At 34.5% G+C, this 17,900-nt stretch overlaps 1 protein-coding gene across 1 annotated transcript; it reads left to right on the forward strand.

The window, feature by feature from the left end:
- Positions 1 to 343: 343 nt before the first annotated feature.
- Positions 344 to 17,831, forward strand: Ets96B. The gene is made up of 7 exons (XM_070109361.1): positions 344 to 409; positions 7,769 to 8,195; positions 8,395 to 8,676; positions 11,181 to 11,283; positions 11,754 to 11,800; positions 16,209 to 16,902; positions 16,971 to 17,831. Exons 1-7 carry the CDS (start codon positions 344 to 346, stop codon positions 17,509 to 17,511), a joined length of 2,160 nt encoding a protein of 719 aa, XP_069965462.1. The 3' UTR covers positions 17,512 to 17,831.
- The last annotated feature ends 69 nt before the right edge of the window (positions 17,832 to 17,900 follow it).

Here is a 17,900-nt window from a genome sequence, read left to right on the forward strand (position 1 = left end):
ATAATAACACCCAAAGCAGGGATACCATTATACATATATAATATTTCGAATGATTTGTCATATGTTTCAAGGGAAATTTATGAAACTCAAACAAATCTAAAGAGTATTGATGGAACATGGATTTTACATATGCACATAGATATGTATATGTAAGTATAAAGTTTGAGAACAAGAGCCTCACACACTTCTGCAAATTTGTAGAGTGAGCAGCTGGTAAGTTTTTATAATAGTAATGATCAGATTGTATTACAGCGATGTTGCTAAACTGTTGATATATACATATGTGTATTCTAAATATGAATATACATATGTATGTACTCTAAATATTCCATAATAGATGAGAATGTCGAATATTCCGTACGATCAGATTTTGACACCACCTTACCCGCTTTATTTACATTTACTTCTTGTTAGTTAATATTATTTATTAAAAACACATGAGTAGGCATAACTTAATATACAAGTACATATGTATGTATGGTATAAGTGCTTGAATATATGAGTTGCAAATATTTCGTGGGAGTATTTAAATTACATAATTTGCAGCTCTGCGAACTTATAAATATATACATACATATGTATATTTACACAGTAGTTATATCTTAGCGAAAGTTCCGATATTTATGTCATGGTCTAATAGACGACATCTCGACACGTGAAGCAACTTTGTAATTTAATTTTGTACCAAAACTATATGACATATATGTAAGTGTATGTGTGTTGCGAAATCATAAAATATTGATAAACTCAGTTATACATTTTCGTGAAGTAATGATTAGAAAATCGTAATATGGGCCAAACAGCAACGGACACCTAATTAATTGAAATAACTGGTTTTGGAATTGCATTCCAATTAAAGAAGCAAAAGATTTGGAAATAATGATAATTTATTTTGTACTTACAAATACGTGTCGAAAAATAATAAATTAGACAACTTCAAATGCTGTGAAAAATTATTTACATAAGTACATAATTATGTGGCTACATACATACATATATAAATACAATAATTTTTTCTATTGTGTTAAAGGCTTTTGCTTTCACGTTTGTGACAAAGAAGCGCGTGCCGTCGCGTCGTACTTGGTTGACTTTGAGATGATTAAACTCGTGAACAAGTCTGTGATTAGTGTGATTTTGATTCAGTACATTTGTATTTTATAAATTCTATAAAATCATATGGCGGCACTAAATGATCAGCAATTCGTACCGTTTCGCAACAAATCAGAAACAACACTCTCATAAAAAAATTGAATTTATGATTGTATATTTTTAGAAATACATACATGTTTATAAAAACCTTATACATATATATTAAATATACTTTTATGCGTTCACATTGACATCTTCTCGGTCTTCTTGAATGAGCTTATACAACATATAAACAGTGTTTTTTTAATTTAAAAAATTTTAACTCATCTTTTCATGCAAAATTGAATGCTAATTCTTTGATCCTTATCTTATTGCAATAGCTGAAAAATATACTAAGTATTTACGCACTTTTTTGGCTCTTACCAAAAAACGAACGACCATAACGATTTTTTTTCTCTCCCGTTAATGCTGTTAAAAATTTTAACAGTAGAAGATTTAGATTAGCGCCTGAATGCTGAGGGATGATGATTTTTAAGCAATGTTCAGTGTGCAAAAGTTCTAATGTCTCAACAATAATACACAATCCCAGTGACTTTCTTACTTGAAAAATTTTCTATTGCATTTAACATTGGTAGCTCTAAACATAATTATTATTTTGTTTAACCATTTTAATTCAACTTATTTTTTACATTCATTTAGAATTATTGCAACCTTGAATTAGTTCCGTCAAAAACTAGTTTATAATTGACCTTACTGTACCGTATGTACTTGAAAAAGTGTACTATCATTACTTTTCCACTTTTACTAAAATAATTATTTACGAAATTTCGCTCATAACAATTTCTGTAGGTTTGACTGAAGAGTTAAAGTTTGAAAAAAAAAATATACAGGTTGGTTAAAAAGTTTCTGCCCTCGAAATGTAAAAATACTGGTTTTGGTACGAAATATATTTTTTATTCAATATAATATCTCTTAACTTCAATTCACTTATTCCAATAATCCTCCAATAGTTTTATGCCATCCCTATAATGATTTTCCAGAATTTCTGCAAAATAGCCGTCTACGGCTTTCCACGAAGGAATTGTTTCAGGTTTCTGAAGAGGCAGTAATCGCTGGGAGCCAAATATGGTGACTATGGTGGATGCTCAGGCAATCCGACATTTAATTTGTTGAATTTTGTCATTGTTAAAACACCTTTGGGAGCAGGTGCATTGTTTTGATGAAAAATAATTTTTTTTGCTGCAAACCAGATCTTTTCTCAAAAATTTTTCCATCCAGCTGATCCAAAAGGCTGCTGGGTTCATCCATAGTAATAAAACGACGCAAGAAATCGGTTTTATTATGCTTAGTTAACGTGTGCGGCACTAACTTTCCAAACAGCTCATATAATTATAAAATTATCCATGTAAAATATGAAATACTCGTTCGTCTGAGATGCTTATGGCATTAGTAATTTCACGCTTAGTCAAACTTGAATCTTCACTAACAATATTATGAACTTGCTCAATGATTTCTGGTGTGATTGCGGTCTTCCTTCGCGTGGATTGTCTTTAAACCCTTATAAACTTCTAACAATTGTTCATAAATTTCCTTTGCTTTTAAACCTTTCCAAATTCCATTTTTTTCACATTAAAAAAATACTCTGACACGTCAATTTTAAATGGCTTGTAAATAAAGAATTAATTGACAGAATGACTTGTAACTTTGTATGTGTTCTTACGTCAGATGTACCAACTTGATAAAAATAAATTTGGAGCTAGCTTTAGAAGTGCTAGTTCTTGGAGAGCATTACTCACTTTTCAACCAACCTGTATATGTTCGTATGTATTTTGTTAAAACATATAAATGCTCCATACCAAACTAACAAAAGGGAGATTATCAATTCAGTTCAGTGTCTATTGAAGCAGCAATTATTATTTTTGTACACTGAACAAGGTATATTTAGCTTGTCACGAAGTTTGTAACCACAGAAGAAAAGGTCGGAGACCTTTTAAAGTATATATGTATATACATAAATGATAAGCGTGATGAGCTTAGCCAATTCAGCCATGTCCGTCTGTCTGTTTGTACCATATATAAGCGAACAAGTCCGCCAGTTTTAGAGATATTGATCTAAAAATTTAAATCGTTCTTTTTTTCCTCAGAAGTGCATGAATATAGCAAATAGCTGCCATTCAGACAAGCCGATCAAAATCAAGATAAAGATCATCACAAAAAATACTTTTTAAAGTAACCTTGTTTCGACCTAAAGGTTGTTTATTTCAAAAAACGTGGCTAGAAAGAACTAGCAAAAATTTTTCCGTTGGATACAAACCGTTGGCCGGTTAAGTTTTCAAATTCTGTTATACCATACATTTAAATGTAGGTTCACCCGAAGTTAACATTTTTTTTAATACAAATATAATTTTTCAAAATATAATTTGTTATCTGATTTTATTTGCGCGAATATGACGTATATTTTGGAATATTACTTCAAGTAATTAAGCATTCGAAATATTTGTATAGATATATTTATTTATTCGTGGTTACATGGCTTTGGTTTGATTTTTTCCAAACTCTATAATACTGTACTTAATAAATGTTACTAAAGTGTGCAGATGGTATAGCAGTTAATAATTTGTTAAAAGGGTTTTATTGTTTGAGTGCGTGGAACTTTAATTAAGGGCATTATACATACATATGTTTGGTGTAGTGTCACGCATGTGCACATCATTTATATACTAGGTAATGCAACTCTCGTTCGTTGCCCCACAAAAGAAATTTTGTTTTTACAGTTTTACGACTGCACAATTGTCGTTGCTTATTTGAGCGCCCAACAATCACAACTTAATATGAGCTGTAGAAAATGTGCCAGTAACCAAAAAGCTGTTAGGCGTGTGTACAATAAACCCTGCAGTAAAGATGAACTGACTTAAAGCAATACAAATACATATTCTGCAAACGACATATGTGCCAGTAATATGCTCCCAACCGACATGCTATATATACCTACATACTTTATACGTATATATATACATGGTATATGTATGTATCTTTTTATTAAGGGAACTCGAAGACCAGGCGATAAGATTTAAGTGTAGTAAGTTATTGGCCGTTCTTCATATCAAACCCTTTAATAATATAATATATATATGTAGAGAAAAATACAAGGATTATCGCTCTAATAAAAAAGTAGTAAGTTCAACCAAATAACCTTCCACTTCAATAAGTTTTTCCCTTCGTACTTTCTGTTGTTTAGAAAAGTATCTCTTCACTAATCTTTGCGGGTTACTTGGTAAAGAACATCTTGAGAAAAACGTCGGAGACGCTATAAAATATATATACTAATTATCAGCATGATGATCTGTCCGTCTGTATATATACGAACTAGTCCTTCAATTTTTGAGATATCGATCTGATTTTTAACACGTTCGTTTCTCTCCAAGAAGCTGATCCATTTGTCGGAATTGCTGATATCGCATATAGCTGTCATACAACTGAACGATCGGAAAAAAGTGCTTAAATGGAAAGCTTTTTCACTAGATATATTCACGTCATTTGGCATGGGTTATTGTCTAAGGCAACAATGCAATCTCCGAAGAAATTGTTTAAATCGTGTCAGTATAGCAAATAGCTACTATACAAACTGAACGATCAGAATAAAGTTCTTGTAAAGAATATTTTGTACTTGTAAAGCATATTATATATATAGAGAAGTTAAAGTTCTTTCTTGTTTTTGTAAATTTTTTTTTTTTGCAAACGATCGGTTCCCAATCTACGCTACGTCATAGTAAAATGGCTGGGGTCACGAGAGGAGTGCAGTTAGGTAATATTGCCAACGTCCGATATGGCGGCGGGTTTTTGTTCTCCAAAATTTAGATGTAAACAAATTGAGATAGGAAAAAATAAATACTTGATTACAGCGAAGAAATACTAATAATCCCCTTACTATTTAAACATGACTTTAATGGTCTCATAAATGGAACAAGGAATTGGTATAAATCAAATTGGCACTATCAAATGTAAATAGAATTATCCTTTCGGAATATTACTTTACGAAAAGCGGAGCTAAGAAGTGACGAATAAAATACTATTTTTATTTAAAGGGGTATTTTAGTCTAGAAAAAAATAGATTTTATTATATAGACATATATTTTGGCCGAATCTGAAACATTAAACGAGTTTTTCTCCAAACTGTCTTTTTCAGAACGATACCAACGATTTCTCAGGTTCTATTGAACCGATTTGCCTGAAATTTTTAGAAATTCTTCTTTATAGACTTGTCTAAGTCTAGAACAAACCATATCCCCAAAATTACTATTTACTATTTTAAAAAATTTCGAAACAGTCAAAAAAGTGGTACAAAAAAAAATATTTTTTCAGGCAGTCGCCATTTCTTGAAAAACTTTTGTTTTAGTTCTCCATAGTTCCAAACATTGCGACATTGTTCTAGATTAATATTTTTTTGTTTCAAATTGCTAGGAGGGTTGAAATTGTGAGTATGGTTTAGAAAAATGGATAGTAAAAATATTAATATCCTTTTTTACGACACTTCAAAAATTACCTGAAATTGTAATGTAATGAAATAGAAATGTAGACTAGAATACCCACTTAATTACGAAGGATATTAGGCTTAGCTTTCCCCAAATTTGAGGAATATGTATGTATATAGATAAGTTTTTGACATCAAAATTATAATGTCGATCGAATTGCATTTAATGTACTTGTATTAATATCGAAATTTCAAACATATATATATAATTTTATAATTCTACTTTGATATATAGACAACTTTATTATTCTATAACTTTCAGATGAAAAACTCTAATTTTAAAAACTTCAAAGGGCATTAACACCGTTTTATATTTAATTAACAACACACCTAATTAGATCTTTACGTACATGTGTATGCATCTACATGTAATAAACATCGCACAGAGCAGGTAGTCTAAGCTCTTGTTTAGCGACGGGTGGCAAGTAGTGCTCGTCTATCAGCAGGGATAGTCCACAAATGGTCTGTCAATTTGCCACAATTGCATTTAGCCACTGGTGCGACACCTTAGACATGGAAGTGATACTTTTGCTACATTGACTTTGTCTGCACTTGTCGTTTTACACTTGTGACGCACTGTCGGACGTATTGTCTAACTGTTTCAGTTCATCTCATTACTTAATTGCCCATTGTTGCTGATATATTGCGAATCCAATTCCACCACACATCAATGTCTCATGTTTACACAAATGCATTTGGCCAACAATAAGTGGAACTCAGTAGCTGTTAACTTGATTACTACAAGTATATAATATTGGGGCTGTGTAATTGGGTTGGTTTTTTTTACTATTTTCAAGCAAAATAATGTTTAATATAGTCGTTACTTTAAGTTTTCAAAAACTACATTTACATTAAATCATGACGAAAGAAATAAGATATTTCTACCAAATAACCAAGGACAAAACTTTAGATTATCCAACTTGTTTTTGAACTCACTAAATTTGACGTTTCTAGCATTAATATAATATATAAACCCAGCGATAAAATTTGACCAAGACTGACAAAAAAAGCTTAATTTTCGCTTATTTTAATACGAATCTTTATTATCGCCTTCAAATTTCAAATTCGAATTCCGTCCGAAATCGCAAAAGCCAACGATTCTTTTGAAAAAAAAAATTATCTGAGATTATGTTACAGGCTTAAATTCTTACATCATTTTTAAGATATATCAGACAATTGGATCGTGAGATATAGTGTTCTGACTGACGCATGTTGAGGGATTAAAAAAATTTTAAAACGAAACTTCGTTTTTTAATAACCAATAACATTTTTATAAAAAGCACTACTGATACAAAAAAGAAGAAAAAACGTTAACTTCGGCTGTATCGAAGCTATAAAACCCTTCACTGGTGCATTTTTTTTAGCATAAAAAATATATATACCAAAAACTTTTCCATAGAGGGATTTAAGTTTGATTGACCCGTTGAATATCAGCTACATGCTATAGTGGTCCGATATCTGCGGTCCCGACAAATATGCAGCTTCTTGGTGAGAAAAGGAAGTGTAAAAAATTTCAGAACAATATCTCAAAAACTGTGTGACTAGTTCTCGTATATACAGACGAATAGACAGTCGGACTTGGCTAAATGGACTCATCTCGTCCCGCTGATCATTTATATATATTTTTTTTAGGGTATCCGACGTTTTCTTCTGGGTGTTACAAACTCCGTTGCAAACTTAATATACCCTATTCAGGGTATAAAAACGAGGTTTTCTTTAAAACTGTGCAATAATTTTTATTTTCAAATTGCGGTAAAGACTCCTTCTTCAATTCCAAATTCAAATTTTATGTCCTTAATATTTTTATTTGAATGGAAAAGCTTTTACACACACATATGTATGTGTGTATTAATATACAAGTATTTACCTTTATTTTAGTGACACTATGAGTAATAACTTCCTCATCATGACTCTCAGTGAGTTAGCACAATTTCCTGCTGCGGATTGCCCAACTTCCTCAATTATTTTTCCGTACACAATATTGATCTGAGCCATTTTGCCTGTAATTTTATGAACTTCCTTTCAGTAGCACTGTTACGCCTGATTGCCACAGACAGCCACGCTGAATTTTCATATCCATCTACATTTATACATACATATATGATTACAACTGTAAATATTTTTATTTATGTTTCTTTTAAATTTCAGACAAACTATGCCTCGAACGTTGGTATGCTCGAGAATTTGCAATTAGAGGATGCAGTCGATAGCGAGGCATATTCACGAACGAATAATGATGCAATAGCAAGCGTCAGCAATGAGATATCTTCGACCGCTGTTACGCCCGCCCCACATATTACAACCAGCATTAACGGTATGACAAAACCCACGTACTCGCACTCGAACAATAACAATCATACCAGAATTACAGCAAACCGAGCAGAGCAAGAAGAGTGCACCGAATCGGCGCACTCACCAATGGAGGCCGATCAAAATGTCGAGATGCCCAGCACCACGTACAAATCACCCTGCTGCCTAACGTTTCCTTTGCCGTCGGTGCAAATGCAGTCTTTGGTACCGACGCTATCCATTACAACGCCACTTCCCACAGCAGCAGCGGCGGCCGCCAGTAATGGTAGGTTTCATAACCGAAACACTGCTTTAATGATTCGCAAATCGTCTGAAGTCATTAGAACTCTATCAATGAAGAATTTGCTCGATATTAAAATAGCTACTAAAACTAAAAAATGTCATTAAAATTTAAACTATTGTATTTCCAACCTTTGAATTCTAAAACTTCTCCAAATGCATTGCGTGTGTAAATACCGAAGCAGATTTGAGCAGAGAGCACTGGTATGCACACGCCCATGTACACGCCCATTCGCACCCGCATCCGCATCCACATCATCATCACCACCATCACCACCATCATCACCATCAGCAATTGAGCGAAGATTTGGTGATGTATACTCCGCCAGTCGTCTCGGCCAGCACATCCGTTGCGGCAACTGCATCAGCGTCGGCAAGTCCGACATCGATTGGTAAATTTGGACTCGATAGCTCCACCGATGGTTACCTTAGTGCCCGCGCACATGCTGCGACAACATCGGCGTCAGGCAAGTACACTAATACCGACACAAATACATATATAAGCACAAGCAGACCAAATCACATATACATACAGACATACATACCATATATACAATACAATACAAAGAAGGATAATTTTCCCACACATTGCACACTCATTGTAGACTTTGATGCCACTTTATTAAAAAATCATATTAGTAGACCGTTGTTTTATTGGTAAATATGTTTTTTATTGTGTTTTATGTACAAAATTTTTCTTTTACTTAACTTTTGCTGCATTTGTTTGTTGTTGCTGTGTGCATAAGTTTTATAATCTTGTGCTGGTTTGTTTGTTAAATAAATATTTTTCCACCCTTCAAATTTTTCTTATCACTTTGCTTTTGTTGCCTGAAGGTGTGTGATGGTGATGCTTTTAAAATTTAATAAAATCAAAAACAAACTAAGTATTTAGTGTGGGTGTGTGTAATTGTATATATGTATTTATAATGAAAAGCTTATATAAAAGCATGATATCAATAAATTGCAGAATTGTTTAAATATTTACATAGATGCAGTAGAAGATACAGGGGCAAATAATTATATAAGGAATATTATAAACAATCTACTTTCGTTGTAGAAGTGCAATAAGTATATGTTGCTAGAAAATCAAGACTTCGTTCTAAAACGGAAAATACACCATATTTTACCTTTTTACTTCGCTAAAGGCGAAAGCTTCAAGCCAGGCAGCTGAAACTGTGAATAGTGTTTATGGTCTTGTTACTGTAACAGCCAATTTGGGTTTCATCGATCCGCTCCGGTAATTTTGATGTCAAAGATGCACTACGCTCTGGAAATGTAAATGCCGAAAATATCGATAAAAATAATAGAAATCGTCGGGTCTAATCGTCATATAAGCACTGTTTCGGTTGTCTAGGAGCTAAACTTGCACAAAAACCGCTTGGAATCACAAAGGTTGATTACAAAAAAAAGTTCGATGCATTAATGATACACGAGTTAACGCAAAAAAACCTCATAGACCAAATTTCCATCTGCGAATTGCTGATGAATCGCAACAAAATCGATCCATTTCTGAAGCGGATGGTTGCGGTGAGCCGCCGCAAACGATCGCCAAAAAAGGATTGATAGTAAGGAAGGTTATGCTATGTGTTTAGGGAGCTGACAGCGAATCATCTTCTATGAGCTACTCCCCTATGGTTAAACTTACAATTCAGACCTGTACTGTCAGCAATTGAATTCAATAAATGTTTACAGTTCCTTAGATGTTACTTATATGTACATCACATAACTAACGATATTGAAAAAGCATTGAGTTTTCTAAAAACAACTTCAAAATACTAAAATCGTCACACATATTGAGAGTATGGAAATATATAGTCTACCAACAAGAATGACGTGATGTTAATATAAAAGTTAAAAAATTTAATTTGGTCAAAATTGATTATGTATACATATATATATATTTTTTGTTATACAGATAATTTTATGCCATTTATTATTTGAACCAAACGTCGGCGAAATGGCCACCTCGGCTCCGTTTGCACCACTTTACGCGTTTACGCCAATTTTTAATGACCCGGTGCAGCATTCCGGCGGGAATTTCGGCTATAGTGCGCTGAATGTTGTCTTCGAACTCCTTAAGCGTGGCTGGTTAATTGGCGTAAACATATTATTTAACATACTACAGAAAAAATACTCTAGAGGTGTTAAATCGTATAAACTTGGCAGCCATTGACTGGGCAATTTATTGAAATTAGCAAATCGCCAAACTTTGCACGCAATGTGTCCATGTTTAGACGTTAACATAAGGCCGCGCACCGTCTTGTTGGAAATAGAGCGCGTCCGCGTCTATTTTATAAAATTTCGGGGAAAAAGTCGGTCAACGTCGTGTTATAACGCTCGCTATTGATGGTAACGGCATTTTGTGCCTTATTTCGAAAGAATTAAGGCCCGATGATGACGTCATATCCGCACCAAACGCGATAATTTATTGAAAATCCTGAATTTGCGTAATAATCTTGGACAATTACCATATTAGGGTGTATAAAGGTGACATGATGAATTTCAAAATTAGAGATTTCAAATATTTATTTCACAACATTTTTTAATAATACTGATTTTTTCACAATAAAACCTCTTTTTAAAGCAAATGATGCCCGAGTTCCTTAAAGGCACAACATTTTAACAAAAAAGGTGTCACCGTTCTGGCAGTCTTAGCATGCACCAGAATATAAACATTGTATTGAACAGCAATGTTCCCTGTGGAGTGTTAATCTTAATCAATTTTGTTGCACAAAAGTATTTTTTATTGTTGAATGTGTATTTCTCAAAAAAAAACGTATTATTTATTTATAATATGTGTGAGTATATAAATATGTATATTAATATAGTAAAAAATTGTTATATATGTTACTATAATAACTTGAAGGCAGCTCTTTCAATAACGAATAAAAATGTAACCGAGAAAATACATACACACATCTTGAAATACTCTTTCGTGGAAGTATTTATTATTTTTCTTTTAATTTCTGATATTTAATGTCTATTGCAGCAAGCGCTAAAGGAGCACGTCATGAAAGAACATCCTCAACGGCTTTTTTCGATATTCCCGCTGTGACACATCCTTATTGTTACAGGTAAGCAAGGGCAATCAACTGCAATGGTGTGAGTGAAGTCACGAAATCACCACAAATGAAGTACAAGTGAAATTGATAAACAATATACATACTATGAACATATGTCTGTATATATACATATATACTTGGCGAAACTCTACTATTCGTAAGTTGAAATTTGGTGAAAATGCTTTAATACTTATTTACGTTATGTGCCACACTTTCTGATGACAACATACACATGTATGTAGATACCATTAGTGATTAAGATCAAAGTGACTACGCACAGCGAGTAGTGGAACCAACAAGTTATTTTAATCATTATTTGAAGCTAACAGGGAAAATCGCGCTAAACTACACTTTTTGACATTTTTACTTTCTTTCGCCAATCAACTTGCTTTATTGTTGTACAATTTTTCACAACATTTGTAAATAATCTGTACATGTTGTTATTGTATCGTATTTTCTTCAAAATGCTGCCACCCTTCAAGATTCCCATCATCACCACCCGCGGGGATTCTTAAAAAGAACGACCAAGGTAAGAGCAAACAAATCGAATTTACATAAATATCTCCTTAGCCATACCGCAAAAATATTGCTTACCAATATTACGCGTAGAATATATAAAAAGTTGAACGAAAGAACATTTATAAATGTAACAAAAGTAAGTCATCAGTAGACAGCTACGCAGGTGGCATATAACTGAGAGTTTCATTTATTTAAATTTTGTGCATATTGTGAAGCCATCAAGCATCAGCATGCAGCGCAACACACACAAACACGCGTATCAGCCACCTGTCGTAGTGGCTTTATGCTTTGACGGCAGTTGCTGTTGTTGTAGAGCGTGTGATTATAATTCGATTTGTTTTTATTTAATTTGTATCTAATAAAAAATACGCGGCACGATTTTCAAGTGCAACCACAAATGAAAATATTTAAATTGACTATATGCGAGTATGTATGTATGTATGATGCTAATCCAATTGATAACCGATATGCTCGGTATATCGGAATGTCAATACACTCGCTAGAATATAAATATTTCTTTGAAGGCATATTATTTCAATATTTTTTAACGCACCATCAGGCAGCGTGCTAAATATTCTTGTTTAATTATTGCCAACAACTACAACAAAATATTTAACCTCTACCTATGTTTGTAATATATGATATCTGAAAACTTTGTTTGCTAATTAAATGTGCCTTAAATGGAATATTGCTATTTTCGACCAATAATGTACCAAACCATAAAATGCCTCATCACCTTTAACATCAACAATAAGCGCTCGCTTTTTTAATACCAGCCTTCGTCAACCCTCTTTCTGTAGACGCATAGTAAGCTGCGAGCATGAGTGCTTCCCTACCCCAAGGGACTCATGATACTGTTCTTCCATTCCAACAGTTTTAATGTTTTCTATTGACTCGCATTCATTTACTGTTTTTGTTCTTGTGAAAAAGATTTTTGTTTTGCCATGCAAAGTTACGAAGCTGATGGATTATGCACGGCGAGCCACGGATCCTTTGAATTTTTAATAGACATCCATCTGTACGTCATTTCGTAGTGTAAATTGTTGCTATGATTAGCTGTTGCATTATGGCCAAGCTATGTGTATTCGGTGTAAATTTATAACATATTGAACATTTAAGAGTACATTAAGCGGTTAAATGTTGGAAAACAATTAAGGAAAATAAAAACAAGTTTGCAAACTTATATGAAGTCATGTGAATAATTACTGCTGACAGGTATTTTACATACAGCCTGCTCGAAATACCTGTTGGATTGCCAAGGGAGTTGAATTATAACTGCAGTACATATCAATTTTATTATAAAATTTTGAACAAAATATGGCCGCTGCAGTACATATTGTAAAATAAACTGAGCAATATAGTCATAAAAGGTTGGTTTAAGATGTAGGTGGGTAGTGTCGCAAGCTAATAAGCTTAGATGTATTTCCTTAGACTACCTGGAAGAAATGTTTTTGGCCTGAGAGATTGCACCACAAACAAATCTCTATCCTTGTATTCAAGTACTACTACTTCGATAAGTTCCTGATACTTCATCTATCGTTTACAAGTTATTGGTCTGAAATTTACGCTACTTCCACTATTTTGGTTAAAATAAGTAAGGAAGAGCTAAGTTCGGGTGTAACCGATCATTGTATACTCTCGAAACTTGCAGGGATAAAAGCTGGGAAATACCTTCGGGTGTAAGCAAAACTTTATTTTAAAAAATGTACAAAAACCCGTAGAGGCTAAATTTAATGCTAATGAACAATGTCACGTTGACAGAATATCGATCTGATTATATTAGGGAGATTTGAACCAATATCTAGACCAATTCCATTAATATTTGTAAGTTTTAAAAAAGCTTGTCTACTTAATTTTTTAGTTTAAAGTCTGGCGGGAAATCGGAAAACACTATATAGGGTATATTGCAAGCAGAAAAAGGTCTGAGCTTATTGCACTAACTTTTCACTTTGCTCAGGTATACCCGAGCATACACTGAGCGACGTATGGTTTGTTAGAATAACGAAAATCATTATATAATATTAGTATATAAGACTTTACAATACGACAATATTATACGTTCAGTTAATTTATTTACCGATATATACGGTGTACTTTATGTATATGACCAACCGGAAGGTAGAACATTTTATATTAGTATGTGGGTGGTAAGGTTAGGATTGACCCGATTTTATTTATTTTTTGTATTACTACATATTATTAAGAGAAAAAGATGCTCTCTGAGGTTTATTGAGGTACCTTACATACCAATATATAGGGATTAAAGACAGCCGGATGTTTGAAAATACTGATTTTAATTATATGGGGGCTAGGTCAAGTTTTCACCTGATCCATTTTAGGCACAAAGGTACACCGTTATATATACACTCTCACTAAATTTAATCAAGATAACTCACATATTGACCGATATATGCGGTATAAAGTCAGCGGGAAGTTCGGGTATATGAAAGCTAAGGGAAGTATTGACCAGATTCAACCCATTTTTGACACACAGACAAAATATTATCAGAAAAGGACTCTCTCCGAATTTCAATTATATATCTTACACATTGACCGATATTTTTGGTAAAAAGTCAACTATAGGCACTGGGGTCCATATATTCAGTACCTAGGGGCTTGAACAGTTTTGGTTCGATTTAGACAATTTTTGGTCACAAGGTGGCAACTATAAACCCATTATTCACGCAAAGTTTTACCTCAATACAATCATTGTTGCCTGATTAGCATAGTGGAAAGTGAAAGAATCAGATGGAAATTAAAATGGTGTTATATGGGAAATAGGCTATAACATAGAAATGTGAGAAGAATGTAATGTACCGAATTTGTTTGAAATCGGTTAAGTAGATCCCAAGATATGAGTTTTCACCTAAAAGTGGGCGGTGCCACGCCTACTATCTAATTTTGAACGCGGTTCCTATAAAGTCATCTCATACCATCCCAGAGATAAAATTTAATGTCTCTGGCGTGTTTGGTACTTGATTTATCGCGCTTTTAGTAGTTTTTAACAGTACCATTATATGGGGAGTGGGCGGAGTTGTTCCCGATTTCAACCATCTTCACACTGTCAATAGAGGTGCTAAAACATTTGTTCGCAGTGAATTTTGTTATTATATTATATAATAGCTTCAGCGACTTAGGAGATATACACATTAAACCTTTTTGGGGGGTGGGGTCACACCCACTTTTTAAAAAAAAATTTTAACTGCAGATGCCCCTCCCTAATGTGATCCTGTATACCAAATAACAGTCTTGGATATTATTGTGGAGCTTAGTTATGGCAATTAATTTTTTCTACTAATGGCGTTTCGTGGGCGTGACAGTGGTCCGATTACGGACATCTGTAAATCAAATCGTCTTACGGTACCAATGAACATATGTAATAAGTTTCATAAAGATATCTAAATTTTTACTCAAGTTACAGCTTGCACAGACAGAAACCCGGATTTCAACTCGTCTCTTCATCCTGATCATTAATATATATATAACCCTATATCTAACTCGATTAGTAATAGGTGATACAAATAACCGTTAGGGAACAAAACTATTATACTCTGTAGCAACATGTTGCGAGAGTATAAAAAAGAATTAAATAGAGAGTTTGCTTGAAATTTGGAGTTTCCAATGGAATCACGGTCACCTAATCGTTGACACAACATTCAGTGAAGGTCAAAAAGTCATTGAAAACTTGTCTCAAGGGAGTGGTTCATCCACCTCTGTTAAAGACGATAACATCGAAACAGCTCTTGAAAATCGTTGTGTGGATCTTAACATCTCTTATGGTTCTGTGCATGACGCTTGACAATGCTAGACTCGAACCAAAAGACCTAAAGCTTCAACAAAATCGACGTCGAGTAGTGGTCGAAATAAAGATGCTTGCTAAAGTAGCTGAAAACCCTACATTCATCAAACGCATCATTACTGGTGACGAGAGATTATGATAATGACGTCAAAATGCCCAACAGTCTAGCGAATGGCATTCCAAAAATGAGCCGAAACCGAAAAACTAAAATTCGCTGAAGACACTGAAGGTCATTCTATCTTAGGCTAACAACAAGTGTATGGATAATTGGATTAAGCTTTCGCATGCTTGTATTAGCTCAAAAGCCTATTTTGAAGGTGATAATAACGATTTGGATGAAATTACGAGAAACATTTTTTTTTTGCAGTCCAGGTCAAATTTGATCAGATAGTATGTACAAAAATGTTGGTCCACTATTCTTTGGTTTGGGTCGGCGCTTATTTCTCATAAAATTTCTGGTATATAATCAGACCGTATTTTCCCTAAAGCTAACTATTATAAGGAATTTTTAAAGTTTATTTTGTAGTTTTTGATGTTTACTCTCAAGTATCATAAATAAATACATACAATATATATATATAAAGAATTATCGAAAATTACAAAATATTATTTTGAACAGAACCAACACTGGCATTTTGTAGCAATCCAACTACAGCTGCAACAACGAACATGATTCCAATGAGTCACCACTACCACAGCACTAAAGAGGAGCATCCCGACTCAACTACCACACATCTGAGTGGTCATTCTCATCAGCAGCTGTCACATCATCCGTCTCATATGCATATACAGCCGCATCCACATGCGCATCCCGCTGCACAACATTCACTACCGACACATGCACACACCCACACATCCAGTCACCCACATGTACACTCTAGCATGTTGCATCAACCACATACTGGCCACTTATCCACACACGCATCGGCTTTCAAATTCGGCCATGGATCCATCCTATCCACCAGTGCGGCAACCATGTATCATCAACACCCCTACAGTACAACAAACGGTAACTCATATGGACTACGTAGTAACGGTTCCCTATCGCCAACAGCATCGTTAACTTTAGCATCAACGAGTTCAACGGATGTCGATCTCAAATACGAGAGTCCCTACAATTCGACTATATCATCAACCTACGCGCTACGACCAGTCACAGTAGACTCGACAACTGTCTCATCAACTGATGGAGATATTAAATACGATGGGCTTTACAATAATTCCATTTCGACGAGCCAAACAGTGTCACAGCGACGCGGCTCATTGCAATTATGGCAATTTCTGGTGGCTTTACTAGATGAGCCCACCACGAGGTAAGTATTTCATGCTCAAAAATTGGTGTAGTTATTTGATGTTCAACATTGTCTTATTAAACGAATAGCTCAAGCTGTATTGCCTGGACCGGACGCGGCATGGAGTTTAAACTAATTGAACCGGAAGAGGTGGCGCGTCGTTGGGGCTTACAAAAGAATCGGCCCGCCATGAATTACGACAAACTGTCGCGCAGTCTGCGCTACTACTATGAGAAAGGCATTATGCAGAAGGTAAATGGCGAACGTTATGTCTATCGATTTGTATGCGATCCAGAAGCTCTTTTTAATATGGCTTACGGACATTTGGCGAGCGCGACTAACGGCACACCGCCCTCAACGAAAAGTGAACACCACACACATATCCTATCTACAGCGGCAGCAGCGGCGGCCGCAGCAGCAGCTGTAACATTAACGGCTTCAAAAAATATGACGGAACCAATTGGCAACGGCAATTTATTGGGCAGGAATGACTTATCGATCAATGTGGATCACACAATGGAACACAGTCATGGCGAAAGGGAAAGGAACCTTGTGACACAGCTGAGCGCCGCTAGTGCTAGAACCAATAGTGATAGTATTTTCTATAGCAGTCCAATTCATAAATACTAAAAAATATAAAAATTCCAACAACAATAATATAAAACAAGTAAGGAAGGGCTAAGTTCGGATGTAACCGAACATTTTATACTCTCGCAAAGTCAAATGGTATACTCGTTTGAGATTTCTTTGTGGATTGACTGATATTTTCGGTGGAAGGTCAACTATAGGCACTGGGGTCCACGTATTTAGTACTTAGGGGCTTAAACAGTTTTGGTTAGATTTAGACAATTTTTGGCCACAAGGTGGCATACTTTAATCGCATTATTCACGCAAAGTTTTACCCCGATATAATCATTGTTGCTTGATATGCATAGTGGAAAGTGAAAGAATCAGATGGAATTTAAAATGGTGTTATATGGGAAGTAGGCGTGGTTGTAGTCCAATTTCGCCCATTTTCG

The sequence above is a fragment of the Bactrocera oleae genome, chromosome 2 (genome assembly GCF_042242935.1).
Source record: "Bactrocera oleae isolate idBacOlea1 chromosome 2, idBacOlea1, whole genome shotgun sequence".
Taxonomy (NCBI): Eukaryota; Metazoa; Arthropoda; class Insecta; order Diptera; family Tephritidae; genus Bactrocera; species Bactrocera oleae.